Source organism: Myripristis murdjan, chromosome 13 (assembly GCF_902150065.1).
Source record: "Myripristis murdjan chromosome 13, fMyrMur1.1, whole genome shotgun sequence".
Taxonomy (NCBI): Eukaryota; Metazoa; Chordata; class Actinopteri; order Holocentriformes; family Holocentridae; genus Myripristis; species Myripristis murdjan.
The window spans coordinates 21,368,011-21,381,074 of record NC_043992.1 but is presented as its reverse complement, the minus strand read 5'-3'; the positions used below and the strand labels follow the sequence as shown (position 1 = coordinate 21,381,074).

Below are 13,064 nucleotides of genomic sequence, written 5' to 3'. Positions count from 1 at the left end.
GCCACCCCTGAGCTCTATAATATGCCAGAGTGACTCTGCACACTGATGCAGCATCAAGTTTTAGCAAGTATTCATCTTTCAGCAAGTATCCATTGACCCAGGTTCATTTGACTTGTGGTTTATAATCCATTAGAGAGTCTCAGGGGCAGGAAACAGGATAAAAAAAATAATTACATTTGATACAGCAGTTAGTGAGAGGAGAGAAATGTTGTCAAGTAATTGCTCTGTTAATCAAGGTTAAGAACACTAATGTATCATGAAGAGAACTTGTTACAGATCCTAAAAAAAATGCTAGGACTACTCATAACTCATGATTGGTTTAAGTTTTAATATACTTCTATCTGGAAGAATCTTCTTCCTTTTTTCCCCTCTTTTTTTGCTGTGTAAAAAAGGACTGATCCATTCAAAAGCTCATGTAGTACAGACATGCAAGTACACCCTCTACTGTGTACTTGTGTTTGTACTTGTATGTACAGAGTTCAAGCAGAGGTAAGAGAACAATGGGGGGTCACATACGCACTCACATGCACACACACACACACTTGTCTGTGCACATCAGGTGGTCTTGGAGATGGCAGTTACATCCTAGTGGGAATGTGTAAAGCAGATTTTAGGTTTTTCCAATCCTTTAGTACACACACGCACAAACACACACCCACACCACAGGGACACACACAGAGAGATAGAGAAAGAGAGAGAGAGAGAGAGAGAGAGAGAGAGAGAGAGAGAGAGAGAGAGAGAGAGAGAGAGAGAGAGAGAAATGGGATTTGGATCGATTCCCTCCCACTGAATCTGTTGTAAAATGTGGCCGGTTGTAAACAATAGAAGCCAGCAGTCTCTAAGGACTGGTCTTTGACTGAAGTCTCTTTCTTGGAGTCCGCTGCAAAATTAATGGAAATAAAGATCACTGACCACTGCCTGCCAGTATGTCTTGACTGAATTGAGACGATGACAAGAAAGACATTTTAGAAGACATATATGTGACCAGTTATCATGTGAGTCAGACTTTTTATTGAGCCTTCCCTCTATTGCTTTGCTGTTGCTTCAACAAGATTTGTTGACTTGGAACCTCAAGTATCTGTTTTCTTTCAGAAGGTGTCAGCAATGGTCTGACTGATAGTCATTCTTTTTTTAATCATATTTTTATGGTTCACCTTTAAAATATTGTTTTGGGGGAAAACGTGCCTGTTCTTTACTCTGTTTTTGTGTCTTTTAGTGGTGTTTTGTTGTGTGGTTAAATAAAACTCTGCTTCCACCTTGTATGTATCAATATACAATATACTTTATTGGGCAGAACTCAAAAAACAGCCTTTTGTCAAAGGTCGTCAAATGTAATGATGATTGAATGGTGTCCTTAGACCAAATTTAATGTTTGGGCCATGGGGTGTGAGATTGTGGGTAAATGTCAAGCTTTTCTTCCTCTCCCTGTTTTTTTTATTTTTTTGTCCAGATTGGAGCAGACATCTGTGGTTTCTTTGATGACAGCAGTGAGGAGCTATGTAGACGCTGGATGCAGGTGGGAGCGTTCTATCCCTTCAGCCGCAACCACAACGCCCAGGGCTACAAGGTACTGTTGAGAAACGTTTCTCAGTGAGTCTTAGGTTTATTATATTACACAGGTATTGTGTGTTATAAAATGCTGCAGGGAAAAACATTTTGTAGCTGTTGGTGTTGGGGTGTACATGAAATAATATATGTGACTTACATGCTCAAAGCGGTACAAAAACATAGCTTGCAGCATGTTTTTATGCAGGATCCACATAGTTTCTCACACCAGGACAAATGGAAGTGTTACTTCAGGGGTACAGCAGCTGACATGTTCGACAGTGAGGACATTAGCGGGGCCAGTGGGACCTCACTGATTTGGTGTTTAACATCAAGATTGCTAGCAGTTGAACATCAAGACTCCATTAGTGTGCATGTTCCAAACAGAAGAGGTCAAAAATATTCTACCTTTTGTGTCTGAGCTACTATGAGATACTTGATGATGACTATATCTATTAGTTTACCGTGGGGAATGCACAGTTTGATGGATTAATGCTCTTTCTTACGTTGCAATTTGATGCTATCAGATTTACTCGCGTAATTCAGAACAAGTAATAAATAAATAAATTTAAAAAATTAAAATGTGCTTTAGGTCAGATATAGCTTGCCTTACAAACTTGCCTTGGACCACAAAAAGATTTGGACTAAGCACAGATACAATTTTGGCAACTTGACACTGCTTTTTACAGTGTGAGTGGTTGTTAATGCTTCAATTGCACTGACATGTTAAGCAATTTGTTCCCAAATATGTTTTTTCCAGTGTTTTGGTAGGGCTATATGTGCACTGAATAATTTATTGTTTGACAAGTCTCCTCCAAAAGTTAATTTTTCTCTGTCTTGCTGTCAGGTCCATTTTTCTTGTCATGGCAGGAGCACAAACAGGTGTAGTTAGTTGTTAAATATGGAACACCTCATTAACATGTTGAATTTCATTGGATCTCAGCTGGGACATGCCCTTATTTTCCACTGTGGCAATGCAGCACTGGCACACTAATTACCACCATGTTAACTTTATGAATGAGTTCAAATTACAATGCCAGAGGTTTGGCATGGCACTACGCCTTTAATACTAACTTTTATGAATCTGTCCCAGACATACAGTTTGAGTATGGATGGCCCCAGAAGGACTTAAATTCCTAACTATAAATACAGCAAATACAGTACTTTACTTCAGTGGTATTGTCGTGTTGCTACCCATAAACAGTACCACTACATCTGCTTCTTGTAAATCTTGAAACTCGTTCACTGTACTCGTGTTTTGTAGGATGTCTCCTCTTGAACCTTATTGTGACAAAATGTCAGATAATTATTTTACCACAAAAGCAGTATTGATCAATTTGGCTGAGGTGCTTTCAGTTCTTTTCTAGGCCAAAACACATCAGTCTAAAGATCAGATGTTATAGTGACACTGAATCCTCAACACTTTTAATGATGCTTGTTATTCTTATTTTTATATAGATTGAAAACCATACAGTACAGTGAGTTTAGCCTTGCATGTTATCATTTCAAGCTTGGCATAATAAGGCATAGCATAATTCTTTAGTAACTAACACATTATGTCTGTGAATGTTACTTTATTGTTGCATATGTACTCAATGCCTTATCATTCTGACGGCTTGCCGTCTGTCCCCACTGACTTATTGTCTTTCAGAGCCTGTAGAGAGCTCAATATCATATGAAGCCAGATGACCTAAAGAATCAATTGACATCAAGTGTGTCATGATAAGTTGTAGTTAAGTGGGCTAAACATCACTGCAAAGTTTGGCGAAATTTTGTAAAAAACTAGCATAGCTATTTTCAAAAGGGTCCATAAATAGTCTTCCATGAAATGGGTTTGACTAAAAAGCTGAGACTTTTTTGGATTCATTGACACTAATTTTATTCATGTGTGATGAGGTTAGCCCCCATAGTAGCCATTTCTTTTCACATGAGACCGTTTTTTGAAACCTGACGTTACTGTAAAAAATGACCAGATGTGATCTCTATGATAATCACAGTCTAATGAAATTTACAGCTACAAATTAGACACTGAAGACATTCAGTGAGAATAAAGGGGAGTGTCAGAACAATTTGCACAACAGGATAGTTGCCATTCAATCACCAAAAAAAAATGCAATTTTTACAGAAATGTCCAACTGTGAAGTTTTTAACACCAAATCAAAGCAAGGATTTTTCTGTGGTGTTCCTCAAGCTCTTAGGGCCCTATCTTGTGCCACCCGCTATCCGCTGCCACTACCCGCTACCCGCAAATTGCGGATTTAGGAACTTCCGCTATCCCTAAACGGTATCTTGCGCCACCCGCTACCCGCTATCCGTTATGCCGACTCTGTCATTTGCGCCTGGAGGTGTGTCCGTGGGCGTGTTTCATGCGCTATCCCTAAAGTTGCTATCTTGCGCACACACTTTAGGGATAAGTTTGGGCTGTTACGAGAGTGCGCCCCGACGAAGCCTCGCCACGCACACGGTCAGACTGATACTGGGACGCCGCCGGAATGTATGCATATTACTCATATAGACTGTTTAGAGGAAAGACTGTTTTAATTGGACACTTAGGCCAGCACGTTTTATTGTTTTATCATAAGCCAGCAGCTGTGCTAGCCTATATTTTTATTTTTAATATTTTATTTGCCCAATCTACCTTGTCAGTAAATTAGTTTACACATAGTTCCACCTCTGCCTCTTGTGTGTGTGTGGTGTGGCCCATCAGTACAACCTTGTGACACGTCCACTTGGACACATGTGGCCCCACCTCCCGAATTAACTCGCCTATAATATAATATATAATATATATATATATATAAAGCCACCTTGCTTTAGCCTCAGTAGAAGCCCTGAGAAAATCGACCTCCCTCTCTCCATCGCGGGTTTAGGATTTAGGATTTAGGATTTAGGATAGCGCATCCTGCCCTTAAAGGCAATGGCACCTGGCACACTGATTGGTTTAACTGGCGCAACGCCCAAAACACGCCTATGCATAATATAGCGGGTAGCGCAAGTGTTTTGTGGATAGCGGGAGGTGCACAAGATAACAACTTTTACGGGGGAACGCCTCTTCCTAAATCCTAAATCCGCAAATAGCGGGTTTAGGGAGTCTGGCGCAAGATAGGGCCCTTAGTGTCCTGATGTGGTATTTTGGAGGGATTTTTGACCATATTTATTAAATTTCGAGTGGTCAAAAATGGTTACATTTTACACCAAACCTCCGTAACAAATGGTATCGACATAAAAATTGCTGCAACAACTTGACTGACATAATTGATCATGGAAATGTCTCCTATATGCTCCTATCATAATATTCAAACCTTTATACATTTTTTTATTATTAAATGGGCACCTAGAAAAAACGCAATGTTTATTTCAGATGATTGACTATAATAATTTGATACACAGTGCTGAGCTACATCTCAAATCAAATCAACTTTGTGGCCACTAGTGTCACTATAGTGCACACCAATCTAAAGAATGGAGCTTTCAAAATATTACAAAGTAAGACTTTGTAAATGTCTTTTCAGGTATATAATGCTTTCAACATGTTTATTAGGCCTCAGTGACACAAAGCAATGTGTCTAGGTGACGATGAATAAAGGTACATGATTTTAAATATAAACAAAACAAAATGTGTTTACAAGGGGTACCATTAACAGAATGAAAATCCAGGGGGATGGAGGGTTAAGTGTTTTAGAAAAGATAGAAGTATAGTTTTGCCAGATGGTATGTCAAGTCTTTGATGCTCAATATCTCAGAACTGCACTCCACACAGATAGAATCCTATAATTCCAGGCTCCCAATTAGTCCTGTATTATTGATGCTTCTTACTATTTATAACTCAAGCAAGCAGGCTATCAATTTACTGAATGCTGAATGTCAAATTAGTAGTCTTATGTCATGAATGGATGGTTGAGGAGAAGCACTCAGTGATCCTCAATCAGTGTTTATACTGTGATGGCTTTCTAACTCTTGAGGTCTTACCAGCGTTGCATACAAAGCTATTATTGTAGATGAACACAAATAAGTTGGAAGGAAAATCTGTCGCGAACACTGAGCAGTGTGAGAATGGATGCTCTCGCAATATTCATTGTGTGACATTTCCCCGCTCATCACTGCTGCAAAAATAGCACAGTGTTGTGGTGGGTGGGGGGCGTTGAGTGAGACAGGGAGAGAGACACAGGGAAAATGTGTGTGTGTATGTGTGGGTGTGTGTGTGTGTGTGTGTGTCTGTTTGAGGGGGTGTTGGGGTGGGGGTATTTGCTGGAGGACAGGGACATGATGATGATGAATTTGAAGTACGATTTCCACTGAACGAGACAGCTAATGTGTGACCTTTGCTTTGCCCTAATCATGGCTCTCATCACAAGGCCATACAGGCCATAGTCCACACAGACACAAACACACACACATTCACACACACGCGCGCGCACACACACATGCAACAGACTTCTCATCACACTCTCAGAGGTGCCGGGGGCATAAATGATTAGCCAGATGAGAGGAGCAGGGCCTTTTAGCAGCTAATCACCCTCTCACACTCCACTGTCATAGGATTTAAATCATTCTCTGTTTCTTTCTCACTCTCACTTTTTCTCTATTTCTTTCCCATTCTCTCTCATTCTTCTTCACTCTAATGAGTACGATACAGTTGTAGATCTGCACCTTTTTGTTTTTGCATTTTCTTACTTTTTCATTTTCTCAGTGAGCTAGTTTCCCCCTTATCATCTGTTTTTGTTTGTTTGTTAATGAGATGTTTTTTCCCTCTTTAAAGTTTATCCTCTATTTGTCTTGTTTCTGTTTGACTTTTTTGTATATCATCCTAGTCATGTACTTAAATTTAATTAAACTTTAACTTTAAGTTTAATGTTAGAAAAAAAAAATCAACTGTCATTCTTTTGAATGTATTGAGAAAACTGTCTGTAGATAGCTTTAGAGTTAGGGTCAGGGTTAGCTTGTACAGCTGAAACACTTTTTGTCTTTGAATGGTTCTTCCTGTTCTTTTTCTTCTTCTTCTTCTTGCTATTGATGTTGTTGTAAACATTAGTTTGCTTAGTTAGTTTTCCCCTCCCTCGTGCAGCTATCATTCTTCTTTTCATCTATTTGTCTGTCCCTCTCTGTCCCTTTCTCTCCTTCAGCAACCCCAAGCACATCCCTTTAATCCATCTTTCTGTCTCCAGCCCCAGGATCCAGCTGTTTTTGGCTCTAGGCTGGTGGAGAGCTCCAAACATTACCTGAACATCCGTTACACCCTTCTGCCTTACCTTTACACACTCTTCTACAAAGCTCACACCACAGGAGAGACTGTTGTGCGTCCGCTCCTACATGAGTAAGTCATTCAAAATATTGTCAGTGTTTTGTGAAATCTTTATACTGCCACTTTAACCTTTTTTTTCCCCAGCAATGTAGCCCCCGGTACTCATATTTCCTCTTAAATGACCCCTTAAGTAGCTTTGAAGTTAGAAAAAAAAATCCATATCGTCCAGCATAACACACATGCTCTGTATCTGTGATTTGCAATGCTTCACTAAGCTACATCACGCTTAATGAGTGAAATTTTCAAACACAAGATGCTTTTGTTTTCTGGCCGCACCATTACATCAAATAGAAAATATCCAGATGTGTGCATCATTTTATATACATTTCTGTGTAATTCAGCTGGATGTATTTGGTATTTCTGGAAATTTTGGGGACTCTAGTAGAATTGAAGGTAAAGTTCTGTGGGTTTGACCACAACCCCCCACCTACAGCCCCGATACAATACTCTGAGCGTGTATTGTGAAATATCAGACTTGTTCCATGAATAGGCAGATGAGTGTGGGATGGGACGATGTTCCTGCATCAAACTTTGGTGGACAAGTTAAGCAGGGAAGAATAATTTCTTTTGCCACCAATTTTAACATCTTGCAAATTACATTATGAATTATGAATGATGGTGAACACAAACACCAAAATAATACGTACCACACAGTAAGACATTGCCCTGAAAGTCGTCATATGATGGTATTATTATACAGATGTGACTTCACTAATCCGTGAGTAAAGAAAGGAATGCCAGTTTTATGCAATGAATGTGATCGAAGATGATTTTTTTCTAAGCCAGATCATAATGGAGAAGATATCTAGCTTATATTATAACCCTCTTCCTCTTGCCCTACAGGTTCTACTCTGACATTAACACCTGGTCACTGGACCGCCAGTTCCTTTGGGGAAAACACCTGCTCATCACACCTGTACTGGACCCAGTGAGTGGACACACACACACACACACACACACACACAAACACACTTACATGAGCTAGCACACAAAAAAATGTACCAAAACAAATGTACCATCATGTGTAGACACATACAAACCATGCAATCTTTATATGCAGTCCATAGAAAAAGAGGCAGATGAAAGCAGATGATCAGTTACACAAGCACTCATACATTTGAACACACACACACACACAGAGTCAGACACACACACACACACACACACACACTGACCTCCGCTGGGAGAACATGACATGGGATTTGCTTTCTTTCTTGCCCTCCCCGCCTCTCATCCCTCTCTCTTCTCTCCTTCATATCCTCCCTCTTTTCTCTCAGCTCTAATGAGAGCACTGACCTCATTACTGGCAGATTAGAAGTGTAGATAGAAGTGTGTATGTGTGTGTGTTTTGTGCATGCTTGCCTGTGTGTGTGTATGTGCTTATGTGTGTGTTAGTAAATGTGTGTGCCTGTGCGTGCATGTGCATGTGTTGCATACGCAGAGATTGCGGTCATGTCAAAGTGGCCTGATTAATAAGCAATTTAACACGGCCTCTCGTGAATCACAGAAGAGTGGGAAGCGAATTGGATTCAAAGTGGGGCCGGGGATGAAGAAACTTCAATCAGTGTGATTGTGGAAAAAGTTTCTAATACAAGAAGTGGTGGGTTTGTGGTTTTGGCCCCTCTGAAGGTGTGAGAGGTAAGGTGACTGGATAGGTAGTTTCACTCTGATGTGCTTTGACAGTGGAATAACAAGGAGTTTGTGTTGCTACATAACAGTCAGAATTGGCAAGTTGACACATGCAAAAACACCCACTGTCATCCATCGACAACTAGTGTCAAGGTGCCTTTGAGCAATGCCAGATTGTTTTTACATTGGCATCTCCCATATCTCAGTGAGTATATCTATTGTATCTATATAATAATATAATATATAATATAATATAATATAATATAATATAATATAATATAATTATAATATTATTATATCATTTTAAAAAACTCTCCCACTATTTTGATCTTGGCCTCAAATATATCTCTGACAATTGTTTTATCAGGATTCGGAGTGTCTTTGTTACAGGGCCTTGACATGGACTTGACATCAACTAGGCCCGGTCTCATTCTGCTGTGATCTTGACTACAACTCTAGTCGTTCAAGGGCAGGATGTTGCTGACTCACACTGGGCATGTGCTGTACTGCTATTTCTGGCAAGCAATGGCTGTAATTGTCTGCTCTTTGTTCTGTCCTGTCACTGAAACTATAGCACCTGAGCTGTGCTGGGTTGTACAGCATTGGGCAGGACACAAATAAAGAATTACATTTTGTTTGTTTGCTGAGATATAAACCCCTTGAAAGTAGTAATGTGCCAGAATGACATGTTAGTACAACTTCATTGTGGAATATCATGTCAGTTATTAGTTTTCTCCTAATTCAGTCATACCCAGTTTACAGAGTCCTTGTCACTGCAGCCTCCAACTGTTATTCACGGGAGGGTACGGGCTCTGAGTGATTCTTTGATGATGAGATGTCCTGTATTTTAATTTATTGTGTGCCTCTTATTATAAATATAAATGACGTATCAGAAAAGACTGAATAGTCAGCTTTTATGGCCACAATGTGCTGGTGAGCTGAGTGTTTGCGGTTTAAAAGCTGGGTCAAGGGTGTTTGCTATTGGTTACAAATGCAGCAGATTGTGAGAGGCGACATGAAAAGACAGTGTCAAGTACTTATGTATACTAATACTACATGTAGGGTCACAGGGTGGTGTACAGCAACCTACAGACTACCTCTACTTTCCCTCTTTTTTTAAATTCTCATCTTTTTCTATCTGTCTGTCTGCGCCTCTCTTTCTCTAATGATGCTCTGGCTACATCTTTCAGATCAGTCAATGCTTTAACCTTGATCTCTGTGATAAACTAGGGAGATTTCTCGCCTTCTCTCCCTCTCTCTCTGTCATCCCCTCTGGTCTTCCTCTATGCCTCTGCACTCTATCTCCTTTTTCCCATTACTCCCTCTTCTTTTCCCCCCCTCCTCATCCCTTCATCAAACGTTGGCTCCCTTATCTCATCTGCATTCTCTTAATCAGCTGCACTCAACTCACCCTTGTGATCTCATCTCATCTCTCTCTCTCTCTCTCTCTCTCTCTCTCTCTCTCTCTCTCTCTATCTATTTATCTCCTACTTCTCTTCCATGCTGTCCTTCTCATCTAACTTGCCTACCATGTGATCATCCTGCCACTATGAATCTTTAGCCCACCTGATCAAATCTTACCTTATGGCTAACAGAGCCTCAGTACTCTAATTGAGGATACAGGCCCAATGCCTTGTCCCTCTCAATCACAGTTAGCAGCCATGCTAACTCCTGCAGTCCCTCCCCATTAGTCAGTGGGGTGAGTGATAGCCGCCGGGAGCAAATCAGACACCAGAAAACGAGGTATAGAGGGAGCATCCATTTCCCCAGGCTGTCATCCCACAGGCTGTGCAGTGGTTGTGACAGGTGATCTGGCTCAAACTGTGGATAAGGCCCTGAAGAGCATATCAACAGTCATTAAAATTGGTTCAACACGCAGTCACGACAACACATGTAAATTGGCTTTTCACTCTTGTTCTACTTTACTTGTTTTTCCGTTATTTCATTTTTCCTTGTTTGCCTTTGTCTTGTTCCTACTTTGTTTCCTCTTTTACTCGTTTATTTTCTGTTCTTTTCTCTTGGCCTCCTATCATGCCTCTCTCGTGTTCCTAATGACAGGCCTCTGAGGGCCATAAAATGGGACATGCTGCCGAAATGGACTGAGAAAGCATGTATGAGAGAGAGAGAGAGAGAGAGAGCAAAAAAGAGAGATTAGGCGCGACTGAGCGAGTGTTGGTGTCATCAGCGCCTTTGACAGACGGCCATGGCCTACACAGATGACATATTTCACTATTTGGTCTTTTTGAAAAAGACTTGTAGTTCATTCTTTCTGTCTCTGTGTTCATCTCACTCTCTGTTGTGTCCTGTCAGAAAGAGCAGGCGAGTGACAGGGCTATCAAAGACATGGCGCTATGCTATTGATTGCTCCTGTCTGTCCACCACCTTAAGCCATCAAAGGCTGTCACCTATCGGTCGCTGCTTGATGCTGCCTTTTCCATCATCCCTTGCATCATAGCAGTGTCGACTGACATGTCACAAGGGCTTTGTGGAAACTTTATATAAAATGATGGGCAGTTTTGAAATAACTTTTTTATGGGATGAATGATTCGTGTGTGTGTGTGTGTGTGTGTGTGTGAGTGAGTTTTCTATTTATTTTCAAACAAATTTGTGATATGTTGCGGCATGCTTAGGCCTGTAAGATTAAAGTGTCAGTGCAGTGAGTCAGGTAGGTGTTATTGGCTGCAAACATGGATCAACTGACAAGCATACTTTTGCATGGACGCTGGTGATGACCCAAAATTAAAAGCTGGCTGCTTGCTCTTTTGCCACTTATTCATCTCCTCAGGACTAATCCACTTTACAAATCAGATGTGTAAACGCACTGTTCAAAATAACTCACTGTTCAACGATGTAAGTATGTAAACACATTTCCTAATTCTGGTTGTTTTCTGCAGGGAGTGGATATGCTGGAAGCTTACTTCCCAGATGCTCTGTGGTACAACTACGAGACAGTAAGACTACTTCCTGTACACACTGTTTCTTGCAAACCACAGTCATGTTGCCTGTGCACATTTAACATTATGCTTATTTTGAATTGTATGACATAGTTGATGATAATGATGATGATGATGATGATGATGATGATGATGATTGTTGTTATCATGCCTGTGCACACCTGTGCACACTGACATGGAAATTACTCCATGCTGCACGTCTTCCAAATTGGTGCTGAAGAGTTTTAGCAAAAAAACAAGTTTCAATGACTAAGTAGTCCCCCCACCCCACCCCACCCCTCCAGAATAAATAAAATAACATTAAATAAATAAATAAATAAATAAATAAATAAATACAATTAAATACATGCAACTACATGAGAAGTATGTTCTTTCTTTTGTCAGTGTCATGTATCACTGCACAACAGGCAATATGTATAAACACCCTTGCTAACTAAGTGTGTTGTGCTATGTGGTTGATCTGTCAAAGCAAGATAAATAGGTGATTTAGAGATCAGGCTGTTGAGGTTTTAGGCTTCATTAGGCTTCACACCTAAAGCTTTTAATGTGTGCAAAAACTAGTAGTGTGTGCAAAACCAATAACCTGGTTGCTCGTGAAGATGATCTTCAAGGCCAGTCTTACTGACTGCTAGAGTTCTGTCAAAGACTAATAAAACTGAGCTCTGGGGATCACTGCACCAGCAACCTGTGAGTCAAAGAACTGATTTCAAAATCACGCTCTTTGTTTATAAAACATCAAACAGTCAAGGGCAAAGATATGTTCGTGATCAGCTTCAGTGTTACGGACCCTCTGGACCTCTCAGGTCATCTGGGATTGGTTTGCACACTATTCCCAGGATCAAAACTAAACTGTGGTGCTGTAACTTTTAGCTGTAACCTGCATCTGAGGATCTGAGGTCTGCTCCAAATGCAAGAGCTGAAAACCTTTATTTGTGCTTCTGTTTTTTTTATTTAATTTTGAGCCTGTAATAACACTTTAATTGTGCTACAATTTTATGTTATTGTTCCTCATTGTATCAAATTTTAATTAGATTTTATTCATATTCATTTTCATTTTTCGTCTTTATTATTTTTAAATTATTTTATTATTTTTATGTTCCTCTTCCTTATGACATTTTGTGGGGTTTTTTTGTTTGTGTTTTGAATTGCTTTGCTGTATGAAATGTACTAGGTAAATACATTTTCCTTGCCCTGACTGTGAACACTTAAAACAGTAATGGGTGCTGATCTATTTGTAGTATGTGTCATTTTCCCACATACCTGTTTTATGATAAAAGATGACTGCTGATTTATTTATTTATTTAGTTTATTTTATTATTATTTTTTTTGTGATAAATAAGTGAGGAAAGAGAGGAAAGGCACCAAACAAAAAATGTTTGCACTGGCAGCTTATCACTATTATGTTACACCTATGATACATGCAGAACATGAATCATGTAAAAGCCTTTGCCTCGAGTTCTTTTATTTGAGACAGTGAGACGAGAGAGATAAGACACAGCAAGAGATTGGACAAAGATAGAGTGAATGAGGGGACAGCAAAGACAAGCGAGGGACTGTCTCCCTGACAGAGAGACAAAAGAGGTGTTGAGTTCCTTTGGGACCTTATTTTGGCGTCACAGTGGCAGTGTAAAGCG

The 13,064-nt window shown here is 40.0% G+C and overlaps 1 protein-coding gene across 1 annotated transcript in view; it reads left to right on the top strand.

Annotated features, from left to right (window-relative positions):
- si (sucrase-isomaltase) overlaps positions 1-13,064 on the top strand; it is a 93,644-nt gene that overhangs the window by 32,462 nt on the left and 48,118 nt on the right. The window contains exons 17-20 of the mRNA XM_030066364.1: positions 1,451-1,567; positions 6,711-6,859; positions 7,691-7,775; positions 11,371-11,427. Coding sequence (XP_029922224.1) covers positions 1,451-1,567; positions 6,711-6,859; positions 7,691-7,775; positions 11,371-11,427 — 408 coding nt within the window. The remainder of the gene's footprint in view (positions 1-1,450; positions 1,568-6,710; positions 6,860-7,690; positions 7,776-11,370; positions 11,428-13,064) is intronic.